The sequence below is a fragment of the Cuculus canorus genome, chromosome 1 (genome assembly GCF_017976375.1).
Source record: "Cuculus canorus isolate bCucCan1 chromosome 1, bCucCan1.pri, whole genome shotgun sequence".
Taxonomy (NCBI): Eukaryota; Metazoa; Chordata; class Aves; order Cuculiformes; family Cuculidae; genus Cuculus; species Cuculus canorus.
Window position 1 is genome coordinate 75,502,268 of NC_071401.1, and position 17,696 is coordinate 75,519,963.

General features: G+C 35.0%; 1 protein-coding gene across 1 annotated transcript in view; it reads right to left on the minus strand.

Moving 5' to 3' along the window:
* ANOS1 (anosmin 1) overlaps positions 1 to 17,696 on the minus strand; it is a 140,017-nt gene that overhangs the window by 21,075 nt on the left and 101,246 nt on the right. The window contains exons 7-9 of the mRNA XM_054054289.1: positions 15,991 to 16,193; positions 13,126 to 13,273; positions 8,576 to 8,725 (exon numbers count right to left, since the gene is read on the minus strand). Of these exons, the coding sequence (XP_053910264.1) occupies positions 8,576 to 8,725; positions 13,126 to 13,273; positions 15,991 to 16,193 (501 nt within the window). The remainder of the gene's footprint in view (positions 1 to 8,575; positions 8,726 to 13,125; positions 13,274 to 15,990; positions 16,194 to 17,696) is intronic.

Sequence of the window (17,696 nt, forward strand, 5' to 3'; positions counted from 1 at the left end):
AGGGCAGAATCTGCTCAGGGCACATGAAGTGCGTGTCTCAGTATCTGCGAGTTTGATTATTTGTTTCTATAGCAAAGTTATAGTGTGATTTTGGGGAGCTCTTTATAAATCCTTTGTCAAACAGCACGATATCCAGGAAAAAAAATATTTTTTTCATTATATTGAATGGGGAAGCTGTGCAATGGTGAATGTAAAAGTAACAATGGTATTTGGTGAATTTATGATGAATGAAGAAAAAACATTTCTCATCTCTAAAATGCCCAAAGATGTGTACAAACCAAAGGCTTCCTGAAGAAATGTTCCTGCTCTGTCTTCTCCCAGTATTCCATCTCTGATACACCTTTACAACTGTGGATCTAATACAACACAGCACGGCTTCCAACCCAGCATTCTAGCAGAAGGATGAGCAGTAGTGTTTGCTCTGGGGCATAACTTGCCTGTATTTCCACACCAAGAACTATCATGCAACTAGTTGAAATAGAATATAACAAACTGTCTTCTGCTATCTCAGGCGTGTGTTTATCAGTTTATCAGACCACCATTCTTCTCCATGGCAACACAGAGTTCTAAAACATGCATGTTTCCATAAAAACTTCTGCTAAAACTCAATTGCTGTATAGGTCCTGAAAAATATGTAAGGCAAGCTTAAATACGGACAGAATCTAAGTGAATAAATGCAGCAGTATTATTCACTACTAGTTGCCTCAGTTTTGAAGACACAATTAGTATAAAGTGATCCACAGGGTATTTATTGCATTGTAATAATAACAGCAAGACTAAAGAACAACTTGAGAAGGAATACTTCAGCATACTGCTGAGAAGCAAAACATGATCTCAGTCAGTACTTAACATTTATTTCTTCACATATCGGTTCATGAACCATTCTACGCCTCTCTGATTCATGGCATTTCTTGCCAACATTTGAACTATGAAGCTAATGAAAGGATAAGAAATAAAGATAGAATAACGTGTTATTTTACTTATGGTAGTTTAGCAAAGTGAGTTATCAGTCATAGGTTATATAAGTAAACACAATTTACCTTTAACTAATGATAAAATGCTGCATTGATGTACCAATGCCCTGCGAGCCTCTGCACTCCTCTTTCCCTGTAAAAATGATATTATTGTTGTGTTCTGTCTTAGGCATTTTAGGTAAGTTCTCCTAGAAAAAATGAAATGCAAACAGCTCTGGCTCTCCAGCAGCCTCTGCATTGATTCACACAGTGACATAAAAAAGCATGAAATCTCTGGGTTTGAAATTCATAGTATTCATGACACCTCTGAGAGAAAGAATTTTTCAATAATCACCTATTCAAGCAGTATGATTAAAATAAACACCAAAACCCTCAGTTGACATTTAAACTTAATTCAATAAACACTTCCTCTGAAGGCAAACTATGCTGCTTCCTGGTCTTACGTGGAATATAAGCAGTACTGTTTAATAACAAAGATTTTGTTTCTCACATTATGCCATTTAAAACAAACTTCATTTCTATAGAACACATTCTTTATATAATAAAATGATAAGCCTTTCCAAAAATTATATTAATGATTAGTGTGTAATTTAAAGACAGGCCTGAACCACCAAAGTTTTTGTGTCCATACCTAGACCTAGAAAGCCTCAAGGTTTCAAGACGTTTATATTGAGAGATTTAAGTTTGGGATCGCCCCTAAACCAGATTGCCTCTACTCTCACTCCTTTTCCCATAAGCAATATTCTATACAAAGTGAGTTTAACAGTATCTCGTTTTAGTTTTCTATTACAAGGAAATTTACCTCTTTTAAGCCCCAAAGTCTCACAATAGCCTGAACAGAAACTCCCTACATTACTCCCTCATAGCCATACTTTCAAAGGTATCCAAGCATCCTAATACTGAACATAATGAAAAAGTAAAAAAACCCAACCAAACAAATGCAAGTCTTGCTATGGTTATACTTCTATTGAAAATGTCACTAGGTACCCGATCATTAACTTTAATCTTCTATGTAACTTTGACACATTTGTACATTAATTTAGGTGGGGAGGCTATATTGAGTTTAGGTAAGTTGGGAGTCCTTCCCAATTCCAGAGTCAAGATATAGACTCATCTTACCCCTAATTCCACAGTGGGAGGAGATGTAGAGATGCACCTGCTACTCCCTTCCCTTTCACACCCTATGCAAAAGCTGTACAGGTGGGTTTGCATGTATACGCAATGTTTCATCAAGTTCCAAAACTGGACTTTCATGATATGCATCATGGCATGCCATATCAGGATGTTGCTCTGCTGAACTGTTATTCATAAAGTTAATGGCATTAATATGCCACTTTCTAAATCTACAGTGTAAAACTACTGAGTCTATGAGAAAAAGAACAGAGCAAAATCAGGTTAAAAAAATCTATAAAATCATGTGTGTACAGACAGGGTGAACAGATCTGGACTGTTTTCTGTGACTTCACAGTAAGAACTAGTATTCAAATTAAGCTAGAAGTGGCTTCAAAACAAATAAAAAAAAACCCCTGTGTACTGTGTAGACAGATACTATTGAAGGAACATAATGATGCTGTTTTTGAAAACACATTTTGCTCTGAAGAATTAAAGATCAGCTAAGGGTTTATTTATTAGTTGGCTGGTTAAATTTTCAGTGCCTTGAAATGAGCTAAGTCCTGATAAATGATTTTGCACTGTGGTATTAAATGCGCATCTGAAGTCTGAGTGCAAGTACTCATCCCACATTATGATCATCTGTCTTTGACCTGCACTCATGACCAAGTAATTTGCAATTAGATTTCTATTTTATCTTTCACTGTAAGTTCAAAAGAAATCAAGCTTAAATTCGTATTCAGTTACTAAGTTTAAGAATAAAACCACTTAATTAATGAAATGCATGAATTAAGTAAAATTAAATACACTTTAACAATTATTAAAGTTGTTCTGGAGTAGCATTTAGTGAAGGCTTGTGAACAGCACACACTACGTCAATTTTAAAATGAAGCAATAAACAAATCAACCATAGAAAGTGTTAGAACTACTTTGATGAATGATCTGGATCAAACTAGTCCAATACAGACACAGTCTGTCTTCAGCAGTGCCTGCTAAACAAAATCAGCCTGCTGTGCTGCCTGAGCTATGAGACCACAACAGGCAATTCTGATTTGGTTTCTGATATTTGATTTCCTAGCAGTCTTTGAGTCAGTTCCAACTACATTCCTGAGACTAATCATTGGATGGACTTGCCCCTGAGTCTCTCATACCAAGAGCTTCAACTGCGTACCCTGAAAGGTACAGACATTTGGAAGAGATTGAAAGGTATTCAGCAATGGTTTTCTGTTGTTCCAGTAGAAACATGAAGAAATGCAGTAAACTCTGTGCCTGAAAAGACTTCCTGTCCGCTGATGTTCCACTGAGGTTGCAGATACATGTGATTTTAAAACGTTATTATTTGTCCCAGTAATCAATTGCATACTGTTCAAGAAGTTGCACACCATCTGCTCTACCAAATTGTATTATTCATAGACAGTTTTCATGCCTCCTACCAGCAACACTTATTATTAGTATTATTAGCACATCACGTTTGGACACCAACCAAATAGTCCAAGTCCTGTAGCCAGTTTGTAAAGCAAAACTGGAGATGGTCACAAGCTCCCCTTTTCACTCCTTCCAGGCAGTAAAAAGGGAAAGAGATTTTAAAAAATACACAAAAAAATTATTCCTGGAACTACCTTAGGCCTTTGTAAGATAAAGTTAGGAAGGAGTAAAAATCACAGAGGATACTTCTAGCAGGATATGCTTTTAACTCTGGAAGAACTTCTCACAACAATTAAAGCTGACTGCAATACCTAGCTTCCCAGGCAGGATGCTGGGGAAGCCCAGAGGACACAGCCATCTTGTAGCACATGTGGAAAAGAAAAATTACGCAATGCCTACTGGTGAATTTCTAAGGAGTTGATCCAGTCAAATATTCCTGTGCTTCAGGCCAGCTTTACCAATTAAATCCATAAATACAAAGGCACAATCTGTATATCCACACAATCCGCCTCCGCCGAGCCAATGTCTTCACATTCACGTAGAAATATGAGGGAAATATATTGGTGTATACTTCACATAATTAACATTCAGGTCTTGTTGAAAGAACCATTTGGACAACAATGATACCTTCAAGTACAAATATTTTACTGCTTAAATATCTGTAATTAGAAAGTAGCCAGCTGCTCAAACACTGATCTTCCTAGTGTAACAGTTAGTATCAAACTAAATAATCCTTCAGTGTTAAACAACTACTACTGAATTCCTTACAATAACAGGTAGAAACTCCAGCTGGCATTGAAGAGTTTCGTTAGCTTCAATGGCACGAGTTCTGTGAGAAAGGACCATAGAATAACTCCATGAAAGCTTTCAATTATTTTAAAACCTGCCATACGAAATACCTTATTGCAAACAACGAGTCAGCACATACAGTCACCTCATTTATCTCACTGAACTAAGTGAAAGTTAATTTTGTTTTCCTAAGGTCTGGTTTTAAAAGCATTTATGGCAGCTTTCTATTTGCTTTGCTTTGCCTTGCATTTTATTCTTCCCTATAATTTAATTCATTATTCTTGTTTGTTGATTTATCAGACAATGGAGGATTCTTTGCCTCTCCCTGCCTTAAGTGTTCCTTTTTTTTTTCTTTTGTCTGCTTTAGCATTTACCAGAAATACAAAGAAAGAAGCCTGAAGCCAAGACTTAATACATTTTAAATATTTGTCTTTTTAAGCAAAACCAAGGGGAAGTTATATTGATTTTAAATATCTAGAAGTGCTTTAAATGTTTAATTTAAATAGGGGATGTAAATGTTTGTAGACTTTATTCAAAGAAAAGTGAAGGAAACTAAGGCTTTATCTGAGCAAGGAGAGCTACATTATACTCAAATAACAGGCACTAAGAAAACAATAGTGAAGGCAGTCATGGGTTAGAAAATATTATTGTGACATGTTGATTTGGAAAGAAATTATCAAGCTAAATTATATCATGTATTTTCATGTAATATAATTATTGCAGGAAGTGATGAGAATTTATGCAATAAGCTTATATATTTTTTCCTTTGTCTATGAGAAATATCTTATTTTCATACCCTGAAGATACACAAATTTGTAGCATCTTGAAGTCTTTTCAGATGAAGTCCAAAACCTCAGCTCTCTAGTCACCAAACTACTGAACAGAGGAAACATAAAGCTCTTTTTATTTTCACACCTTCAGTCTTGATTACCACGCAAGATACCGAGGATCTTAGTTATTCTAAGTAGCTAATTCTTTTAAGTAGGGGGGGTCAGAGTGCATCCATTCTCAGTAATGGATTGTACTCTGTGACTCCAGCACCAATGAGTTAAAGATGACTTAAGTTGATTCCACTATTTGACATAAATCGCAAATAAATTCTAATTTTACATAATCAAGATGGCAAAAAAATCAGTCCACAAGCAAGCTCTTTTCAATTACAAAACTGGGATTTGTGCTGTTTAAGGAATGTACTGTTTCTCTAGTCCCAGGCCTAAGTCAGAGGCAGCGAGTTAACGACATTTTCTTCTTTCAGAAAGAAGCTATTGTATTCATATAATTACAATATGCTTTTGTGATGAACCTGTCTAGCAAAATTATGTGCATTTTCTAAGCACCTTGTACTGCTTACAGTGTGGAGTTATTTTTGCTAGCATGCAAACTAAAGTAAAGTTATTATTGCCATCACACCGGAGCATTCAAAATGAAAGATTATTTCAGAAGGAGATTTATTTTAATGTAAAGTCCAAATTCTACATTCCATTCATGCCTCAGGCTTACTGAAGCTAATGGGACTTAAGAAATGACACTTGAAGAATAGGCCTAAATAAGTTTTTCCTGCTTGCAAACTGTGGTGCAATATGATGCATATATATGGAAATAGGTTCTTTCATCCACTTACTCAGGCTTTAACTCAAATACTGTGTTCAGTTTCAGAGTACTGATAAGCAATGACTTCTTTATTATACAATAAAACCAATTCAGTCATAGCTTGCAAGGCACCTATTGCACAGGGTACAGGTCTGATGGACTCTATCCAGAGGGATCATGTAAAATCAAGAGCTTCAGTCCTGATCTCATCACTGTGGTCTTCCACTGGCTTCCTAGAAGCACATCTGCAAACGACACTGAGGAATACATCTTCTTTGTAGCAATGGATGTACTACCTTTGAATGTCAAGAGACATCACCTTACATTCTGCAAATCCTAAGGTACATTGCAATAAAGCGGTGGCCTCTGCAGCCTGATATTCATAACGGATTAATTCCCTTTCATTCAGAAAACAATAAGAACATCTGTTATAGGGCCTTACAGATAGGACTGCACAAGTTGATTTAATTTCAGAGTTCTACTTTGAGCAGATGGCTGGAGCAGTTGACCTCCAGAGGTCCCTTCCAATTCATTTAAATTATTATATGATTCTGATCTGTTTTGTCCTTTTAGAGAGAGTAAAATGATTTAAATTCTAAAGCAAAACAAATTCGCAGCTAACAAACGGACCAATGAAAGTAAAGCAATAATCTAAAACAACCTTAGGAACACATTTGTGTTTCTTAAGCAGTCTGAGACTGCAAGAAATCCACACGAGTCTTTCCTCCTGTTTGTTTCTGTAATCTGTCATACACTGTGATGCTACGGTGCTGGAAGGCAGTACAGAAGTCTTCTATAGAGGCCTCTTGGCTCTGGACAGAATTTGAAAAAAGAAACTAATCTCAAGTCTAAGAAGAATGGTAGGACCACTGAATTCTGGAATGCAATAAAAAGATGTGAGCAGCTATTACTATAGAAAATGAGTAACCTTCTTACAAAGTGTAAGACTGCTGTTAGGAGTTGTTAAAGTTGTAATTACAGCTAAAAAGATAGCTGCTAATATCAACATATCAAAATATCCATTTTATAAAAATCCAACATCTAAATAACATTTATTTCATCACCACTGCAAGCATCTCTTGTTAGGACCACAAAGTCCACCACAGAAAGTACTAAAAGACTTGAAAATCAAACCAGACAAGCAAAGATAGCTACAACCAATTGAAATTTTGCTTAATTTACAAACGTCCAACTTAGTCAAGCTCAAGACTTGTATTTCTCGAATTATTTTTTGGAAACTCTTACCACTATCCATATACCCATTTCACATGATTTCATGATATTTTGTTAATATTTATTTATTTTAAAGTCACACATCCTAATTTAGTGTTAACAGAATGGCTGCATTCTTGTACCAATAAAAGTATTGTTTTTAATAGCAAACTACAAAATAATGAGAACATCAGAGAAAACAACAGGGACTCCTATTTTCATCCACTATGTAGAATACAAAGAGGCAAATACCCTTTCAGGAAGGATTTGAACTCTGATTGCCTATCTGCAACGAAAATACCCTAGATACTAGGCCATAGACTAGGTGGAAGTAAATTCTCTCAGTATTTCCTATTGCAGTTGCTGCAGTCTTACACCTCCTGCAACAACCTAAACATGACTTGAGACAGTGTGGTTCATAAAGGAGGAAAACTGTATACACCTAAACCCAAAAGAACTTCAGTATTTCTAAAATTCTTTGAAAAATACCAAATTAAAAGGTGATTATCCATTCTGTAGCCCTTTATTCTGAATGCAAAAATTGAATGGATTTTATACATATGCTACTGTTAAGACATGTAGACTGCTCAAGGTTAAAACAGTTAACACTTTTGCCACATTTTCACATACAGCGTATGAAACTGTTATGGCTAAGCATATAGGTGTGTAACAATCTATATGATCCTAGAGGGCAGGAAAGGAAAATCCCTTTTTTCATTTCAGAATCTGTCTAGACATTTTAAATTTATGGCATTTTCATCTAGTCTGGAAGACTTAAGCATAAAATTGTTGTTAAGATTTTTTCTGAAAAACAGAAGGGTATGTGCAGCCTAGCAGAAAACCAGCTTAAAGATTTTTCCAGTTCTTGTGGCCAGCAATTCATCCTGTTCTAATTCAAGGTGACTGATAAAGTTTGGCATAAAGCCTTAACATGAGCCAGTAGAAATCTCAATTTTGTGGTTCAAACTACAGTTTAGTTTCTGTGACATCACTGCTTGAATTCCACATACGTTAATTTCCTGACTCATTTCTCAACTGAGGAAGTCAAACAAGTGACACTGCAGTGGCATCAGCAGAAAATCCACCTGAGAACTGTATGCTGTTAAGACCCTCCAACCACGCTCCAGAGAGATGACATCCATAGGCACCAAAGCTCCGTTGAACATAAGGCCAAATTCTTCTTCCCTGTTTAAAACTTCACTAAAATTATCTCAGCTCTGGAAAGCTGCAGTGTCTAACATGACTGTCTAATTTTTAGATAGCTGATTCACATAATTTCCCACAGCCATAGATTTACAAATCCATAACGGAAAGAGGAGAGGCAATATTTCACTTTAACATGGAGGTGAAGGAAGGATGGGTGTAGGATTTAACTGTACAAAGTTCATTTTATTATATGAATGTCCTACAACTCTGAGGGAGTTGATGAGAGTTCCTTGTCAGGAAAAAAAAGAGTAAAATAAAATTTGACAAACCTGTCTTCTTCCAGTAGACTTTGACTTGAAGTTGGTTGTCCTGATAGAAAGGTGTTCCAATTTTAAGAAAGCGAGTAGGTTTTCTTCTTTGAAATGTTGGGTAAGGATCTACCAGTCCTTTCTGAGGTTTGCCAGGAGATGCCTGTTCCTCTGCAATACACAGAACAATCAGGAATTATTTAAGCACAGTACCATATAATGCCTATGTTAACATTGCTGAAATTCAGAAAATAATACTAACTTTAATTCAAATTATCTTATTTCAGTATCTTACATACATGAAATTAATATAAACTATCCATCACGGTTGGAAGGTATATAATTTGTTTGCAATTCAGTAAAAAAAAATATCTTGGACACAGAGAAAAGAGGTAAACATATTTCAATTTTCAATATAATGATAATAAGGAAAAGGAGTGTATTTATAGCCCCAAGAACAAGAAATATTAACACACTGAGCTAAACAGGCATAATATCTAGCAGTGGTTCTGTATAATTATTTGTGGTCTTTATATTTGTGCAGTGTTTGGATATGCACAAACCTCAAGGATGGCATTGAGTGTAATCCACAGAGTGCCACTTGTGGTTATTACATCAAAGTACATGTATTCCTTTGGTGTGCTACATAACACTCTCGTCAGATTAAAGATCTTTCTTGCTCACTTTCCTGTTTCCAGCAGTGAACAGTGAATCCTTAGGAAAACATTGTAAGAGGAGAATTAACTTTGAGCAATTCTCTTGCTGTTATACGCCTTGCTTCCATCAAGCAATGGTAATGGTATGTCCTTCAATAAGCATTTCATTTGGCAACAGTTAATCAACATTTAGCAAGGCTGACGGCATTTCTAGATATTTTCAGCTGAAAAGGCAGCAATGCTGATTGAAACTTCATTTTCATTGCAAACATATAAATTCTGATTGAGGACAGCATTTGTGTCAGATTGACAAAAAAAGAGAAGTATTTAATTCAATAATACACATTAATTAAAATTAATCTAATAATTAGGAAGTAACAACTTATTAACTGCGTACTTGAGAGAAAGAGGGAAACACTCAAGCATCAATAGTTACCATGACAAACACCTAAATGTGAACATTGTGCCCTATATGTAGCTTCGACTGAAATCCACTTGCTTTTTTGGCCAAATTTTACTATGTCAGTCCTTTTCTTAATCTGATACAATTTGACAATTTCTTTGCTTGTTTTAAATTAAAATAAAACTACCGATCTTAAGTAAGTACTTTGTCAAGGTAACCGTGATGTTTATACTTCTAAAAGGAAATAAAAATGTGATAGACTGAAGTACAAACTTAAATCTGTTAGGTATACCTCAACTTAAAGTATTTTTAGTTAATCTCTGCTTTGCTGTTTTGTCTGCTCCATTTCCATAAAAACCAGGACACCAATTTAGAATATTTACATATAAAGATCAAGAGAGAGACTCTTGCTGCATTTCCCAGAAGTGAAGCATACAAACACAGAGAGGCAATGCATTTCTAAGTGTGGGGAAACATAATGCCAGAAGGCCAGGGTCGAAGCTCACAGAAGTCTGTAGGACTAAATTACTTCAGCAAGTTATGGACTACACTCTATTCTGACAACAGGATCAGTCACCTAAAAAAACCAAGAGCTTGATTCCACAGAGTGCAGAGCAACTGACAGTGGGACTTCAGCAAAATTGGCATGTTGCTTCTGGAAGTACTTCCCAAAGGCCATGGAAGTCCCCAAATAAAATCAGGGCATGAGTGTCATGTCCTAGATAATATTTCAGGCAATATTTTTTTCTTTTTCATATTTCTCCATCTGCTTCTGAGTATTCTCAAAAGTACCTCAAGCAGGACTGGCTTGGTACCTAACTAACTTCAATGAGATTCAGAAGATTAATTTGCATCTCCTCCAAGAGTAGTTTTTATCTGCTTTTCTATGTAAGCTATAATTCAGTTATTTTTTTAAAACGTCTGTAAAGATCAAAACATACTTCTCAGCAGAGTGCTCTGTCCACTAAAATGTGTTATTTCAGTGGTTTAGGCTCAAAGAATCTTGAATCCTTTACTTCATGGCTTTAACAGAAATCATACTCAGATTGTTCTATAAACTTATTACTGAAGTACTCTACTGTAAAACAAATATGTGTTTTAGTTCTTACAGCTGAGATTTAACTGATTTGCAGTTAAAAAGAAAATACTGCTCATTAACTAAATGGATGCTCATTACTTGAACATAACAGTCAAATACTTTAAGTATGTAAGAAAAAGAATTTTCTTAGTATAGTATTACTCTGGTTTAAAAAAAAATAAAAGTAAGGAACAATGCAGTCCAAAAACATCATCACAGTAAAGTGAAATAAAACACAAGGCATTAAAAAGTCTATACTAATTAGACATTAGTAGATAGAAGACTTCCACAGAAACTACTGATGGACTGTTTCTGAAGTAAGACGCTCAAGCAGAAGGCAGATTATCCAAGCAAAATTGTGGAAGGAATTTAAATCTAGCTGTGATGATAAGAGGTGCTACTGGAGTGGACAGAAAATGATGAAACCATCAAAGTCACCTTTGAGCTATAGGGTAAACAAAATCCATTTCATAGTGGCTTTGTAATTAATAAATCAGATACGATCTGCATCAGATTCTGCAAAACAATGTTTTGGAGAGGGAAAAGTGAAACAGAAATCTTACTCTCCCAACACAAACCATTTGGTGATAAAGACCATGAGAGAGAGACCATTATTGAGACTATGGAGAGTCTAGTGCTACTAGCACTACTAGCAAAAGGGTTTCTTACAGTAAGTATAGAAGGGTACCAAAAATTACGCAGTCTAATCTCAATTACTCAGCTTCAGTTTAGAGGGCTGTTGTTATATAGAAAGTCTTTATTTACTCTCTCATTTAAAGACTATGATGATCTGACCTAATGTCACGGCTAGCAATAAAGCCTGACAAACATCGTTGATTAATTATTCCCTCTCCCAAGAGGGGAAAGTTTATAATACTGTTCTGTTTACTGTAGTAAAATAAGAAAGAAATTCAACAGCTTTCCAAATGTCATTTTGCCTAGTGGTGTATAACAGCACCTAGAATTTCATCCCCGTTACCAGGACACAGCTCAGGCTCAGGCGAAATCCAGACACCAGCGTTCTCCTGCAACCTGATGTAAATTAAACAATTACATGTTCTCTCTCAGAGTTCTGATGTAATCTGGTGAAATGCCAGTCAAGATGACTGGACTGAAAACTAAACAACTTAAAGTTTAGCACTGAGATCCAGAACTTCATAGAAACTCGGAGGGTATGTCAAAAAGCACAGGTACAATCAAGGGCAGCCGGTATGGAAAGGGCAGAATTTACATTGGGCTTCGCTGAGGATTAAACCCAAACTTGCTTTACACTGGATTTCAAGAAAAGACCCAGCGTATTGAAGAGACAAAAACTTGGCCTTTTTCTGTCTCTTTTAATGAATTAAAAAAGCAGCAAAAATTAGCTTAATATGGGGAACATAAGGGATTTTAGGTGTATTTGATCTTTTTGGTACATTAAAATGAGAACTGTAGATATGAATACCAATTGTTTTAAAATATGCTTACAGAAGGGTCCAGCAACGACAGCAACTGATTAGTTAAGGTGAGAGTAATTACAATTACATTATGAAAATGGTGACAAGTAAAATTTAAGTGTACTTTTAAGAAAAGAATGTAAATGGATTGAAAATGAAATGGATCCAGTAGAGTATACTTAAAATTATATTCTTTAATATCTTATTATGAGAATTGTGCTGTATTAGTTAATCATAGACACATCAGCAGTTGGGGCACTAACTTGGTATTGTACTGTAATTATACAAACAGCATTTAACCAAGACTAAGCATTATGTTATACTTTCAGGTTCAGGTAGGTTTTTCACTTATTACTTAGCATGTCAGGATTTAAAGCCTATCTTAACAAGAAATAACCTGACACCTAAAGATCTCAAGATTCTAATTTGAATGTAAGTCCTATGTGTGCAATAATTTCCTAAGAATTTTTTGCTCGCCAGGTATGGAACATTTCAGATTCCCTAATAGAAAAGCTGATGTTTTATATCACTTCTTATCAGATACATATTTGTATTGTTCAAGAATCTAAATTAATGGGCTATTCAAAATAGTCAGGATTTTGAAAAGCATTATAAGTTAGAAGTTACTTGTCCAGTTAAGACAAAGATACAGAAATGTTTTTATTCCAGCAACTGACAAATATGGTATTTATACCTGTATTGCATTTAAAAATATTAATACCACAGTCATGCAAATACTTCTATTTTTGATGTATTTTTTTATTTAAAGTGAGTAGGATCTAAGATAAAGATCTAGGCAAAAACTGTCAACAATTTTTAGATGAGAAATTTAACATTAAATGGTTACTCAACTACACTGAGACAGTATTACTATGATATGAAACAGAAAGCTTTAAGAAAATTTTTTTTTTTTTAGTTTGAGAAATTGTTATATAAAACATTCACATTCCAGATAAAGAAGAGAGAAAGCATTCAGGTGATTGAATACAATTACTCACTATTATTTCTGGTATCCTGAGTCGTGCTAAAATGGAGAGAAACCTTAGCACTTTTTAGGCGTATCTGACCCCAGCGTGTTACGGCCTGCAGCTCTACATTGTAGTTGCTGTTGGGTTGGAGTTCCTCCAGGATCACATAATTTTGGGCCTATAATGGAGGAGAGTAAATATACAAAGTAGTTATAATAGTAAAAGCAGGCCTGTTATGTTAGGCACACTACTAGTCTGAAATTAGAAAAATCATGTATAAATTTCAACAAGTTAAATTTCCTTTCTTTAAGAAACATGTTTCATTGGACTGTGTTTTTCTATCATTTTTTAAACACTAACCTTCTTGATGTTAATATAATTTTGGCAATTACAAAAACCTATTGCTTAGCTCAAAACTAAAGAATTCAGAATACAGCAACCTTTTTTCTTATGCCCAAACTACTTCAGCGAAAGAAATTTAAAGTTTTTATTGCCCAATTTCTGTATTATTAAAGCAACTGAACACTTTCTAGTTTGAAGATAGCTAAAATCCAACACTCAGTACATTTCTTAATATTTTCTATTTGTTGAAAACAAAAATGAAGAAAAAGACAACCCAAACCCACACCCAAAAATCCCCTCTCATTGGTAAAAACACTCTTCTGCTATAGAATGGAAAACAAAAGAAGAAAAAATACAATTGCCACTGCTATGGAAATTTCTTAAATGGGGAAACATGAGTATAGGACTACCCTTCTCCAGTCAGTAATCCATAAATTAAGGCAAGTCCCATGATACTGTAAAAAAAGAGCCTAAGCTTCTCAATGTTCTTATATTTCTAAATTTTCTTTAATCTATTTATAAAAAAAATGCCATTCTAGCCCATATCTCAGACATTACTCCATGTTTTCATTGGAATACTTTCTTCCTCTGAAGTTTGACCATCAGTCCAAAGTGAATAAAGATAACCACGTACTGCCATACTTAACACTTCAGGGACTGTCAAAAGCATTTTGTATCAATTACATTTACTTGTTTTGTGCTGAAACATTTATTATATTGACTATAATGCTCAATTAACAGTTTTGATATTGCAGTCAAATTATTTGAATGTTTACCTGGGATGATTTCATATGGAAATAATGATAAAATTATTTAGACTATCTAAATCTAAAGGTAAAAACTCGGTAAAAATAATCCGCAATGATCTTTAAAAAAATAAGATTTTCCACCTTTAATTGATTTTTTTTTTAAAAAAAAAAAATCTACAGTTTCAATTTGTAGACTGAAGACTTGCTGTAATATTCAAAGGACCATTTAATTAGCAATAGCCTCAGGGGCATCCCTTGAAGGAAGTCTGAATCTCACTGGCATTGCCATAAAATTTCATGACATGTTACAGAATAAAAAGTAAAATGAGACAGGACTAACATGAGACAGGACTAAAAGCCTGGCTTTTTTCTAAAATATGCCTCAGATCTTCCAGATTTTCCTGCACTCTAGGTCAGAATTTGGTAGCGGTTACTGTAATGTCATATATTGATTATGTTTTAACATATTTATCTGTAGGATGTACCCTATGCAAAGTGCTAACACAACATTTTAAAATTCTCTGAGTTTTGTCATTTGAGGACCAGATGTGGAGAGAATGCTTCCCTCTATCTTTAGGCTGCAGGCTTTGCCATGAAGATCTCTTGCCCATGACAGCTTTCCCGAGAAACAAACTTTTCTACCTTACGCAGTTAAACCCTATTCCTATCTCACTACTATTTTTTTAAAAAGTACAAGAAAGGACCAATTTTCTTTACTATGCATATTTACCTTTTGCAGTTTTTTAAAGTATGAAACTGAAGTAGAAACAAAGAACCAAATTATCTTAACCCCTGCAATCACTCCGTATCGTCTACATTTATGAGGTAATTTCCTTTTCCTGCTTGCCCAGCACAGAGCTGCTGCTGGTGGTTATGCAGCCTCCTGACCGCGATCACCCATCAGTTCCCATGAGAAGGCATGGGTCCAGCATGCTCCCACGGTGACACCTCTGCTGGGTCCAGTCTACTGTAGATGAACTCAGCGGACAGCCTTCATTGCCTTCATTGCTCTCAGGGTTTGGTGACTGAGAGACAAAGAAGGAACTATAACACCCTAGCTGTCATTCATCACAGCGCAAGTGGATAGTCAGAGACAATACGCAGCATTAACATAAACATGGGACCAAATTCTCACAATGCTTTTATTAAGAGCACTGAGAATTAAGTTCAGTCTGTTATCTGTAATTGATTTCTATTACTCTTAACTGCTTTAAAATAATACGCAATGTGCCTAAAGATATCACAACTGAGAGATTTTCAGTAAAGCAATATTTGATATTTCATTCAAGAAACTCATAGGAACTTGTTGCTTTGGAAATATATCAGATCTTTGGTATCACGTCTTATTTAAAGAGTTCTGGATTTGTTTTTTCCTTGGACCTATAGTGACTATTTAATGGTTATTCTATATGGTAACATCACAAGTTTTATTTACATAGTGAAAAAACAATGTGGCAGATGATGTCAGGCTTTTTAAATAAAATAAGCACTATATCTTTAAGAAGCACTAATAAAATAATCCTGAATTTAGAGGGCAAACAGCATTTAACTTTCTGTTCATCTCTCCTGCAAAATCTTACAGCACTTCCCTGCATTTCGAGGCAGAAGCCTATTTCTCTTTCCGAGTTCACTGAAAGAGAGATTGATAGATAAAATTTGTCTATAGGGTCACTGATATTAAAAATCAAGATCACTACTTTACTAGTTGCTGAAATTGTTGCAATTTATCACATATTTTAAACACTCTCTTTTGTGCAAAAAAAATAAGCCATATTTCTGTCTCATTCACTGTTTTCTTTCTTACCCCATCGGTAATCTTCCTCCTCTTTTTCTTAGCTGGGATTACATATTTGCTATATGTCCAGCTCCAGAAGACTTTGTAGTGGTGTACTGGGATATCAGGCTCTTCTGGAAGATCCCAAGTAATCATTACATTTACACTCCCATCATTGTTTGCACTGATATTAGCAATTCTGATATTAGATGGAGCTGGTGGAGCAGATGGATCTGGAATTTAAAACAAATGAAAAGATTATGAAGTAAAGATCATCTTCATCTTATGTATCTACCTGGCTGGATACACAAACTGGATTAAACACCCTCAGTAGCCTGAAGAAAATTCAGGGAAATGTTCCCACAAATGGCTTAATATAAATTACAGAAATTCAATCTCTACTGAAATAAAAAATTATGGGTTAGCACCTAGTGTTGTCATTGCTTTGTGTGTTGTTGATAATTCTCAAATATTATGAAGCTTTATAGAAATGTACTAAACTATCAGCTTTACTTCTGTCATTCACTACTTGAAATATATAGCGAGTGTAAAACAACGGTGTTCCACAAGTGGCCTTGTATAGTCATCACAGAACTGTACGGTGGAAATGGTGAGTGGTTTTTTGGTGTTACCAGACTATCAGGTGATAAAATTGCACTTCCATATGTTGAATCTTTCTTCAAAGTTCTAATATTGATATCTACAACCATAAGACATAAATGCTTCCTTAGAAAAATATAATTAAGATGTAATGATCTATTATGATGTCATAGAAGTCTATGGGGTTTTTTTTAGAACTACAAAAAGTAATCAGCTACCTCTGTGATTTATTTCCCTATTCTGGTTTAATTTCTGGTCAATATCAATTGAGATACTATTCCTTCAGTCGTCTCTGCACTGACCCTAGAATAAATCATAGAATCATGGAATCATAGAATCATAGAAGCATAGAATCATAGAATAGTTTAGGTTGGAAGGGACTTTAAAGATCATTTAGTTCCAACACCCCTGCCATGGGCAGGGACATCCCACTAAAGCAGGCCGCCCAAAAAAAAGGAGACCTGACAGTAAGAGGTTCCAATATTAAACCTTTTCAAGTACTGAATGCTAGGTCCTCCTTGTGGATATAATATATAATATCCTAACCCTGAGTAGTGTGAATCAATGGAAATTTTGAAACTCAGCTTCTGAAAGTCCAATTTGCTATTTACTAACTCCTACTTTTTTGATCCTACATTTAACTCCTACTTGCTTTTTTAAATGCCTGTGGTAGCCAAATATTGGTGACAAAATAAAAGGAAAGCGCAAAACCAAAATTTAAGTAAAATAAACAGTGTGACTCAAAAAAAGAAAGAAAAGTATACCAGGCAAAATAAAGGAAATTGAAAGTAATTAAGTCATGTTATGAACCTGTAGCCAAGAAAAAACAACCTGATTAAAAAAAAATAAAATCTTTGCATAAATCTTTTATCCAAATGAGCCACGTCTTTTTGCCAGAAATAAAACTGGAGGTGTGCAGAGGGGACACCAAGCATTCATTTACTGCATGGTTCACCTGCATCTTTTTATAATGGTAAATGAGCTGTTAAATAAACTTTCCAGGCATAGTAAGTTAGTAAGTTCATCAGATAACCTCTATGACAAACGGTCTCACTTAAAAATTCTATCATGCAAACTGACACATTCAGAATTAATAAAGACTGCATTTCCTTTCTAAAGATCAGCAGATGTGAAAT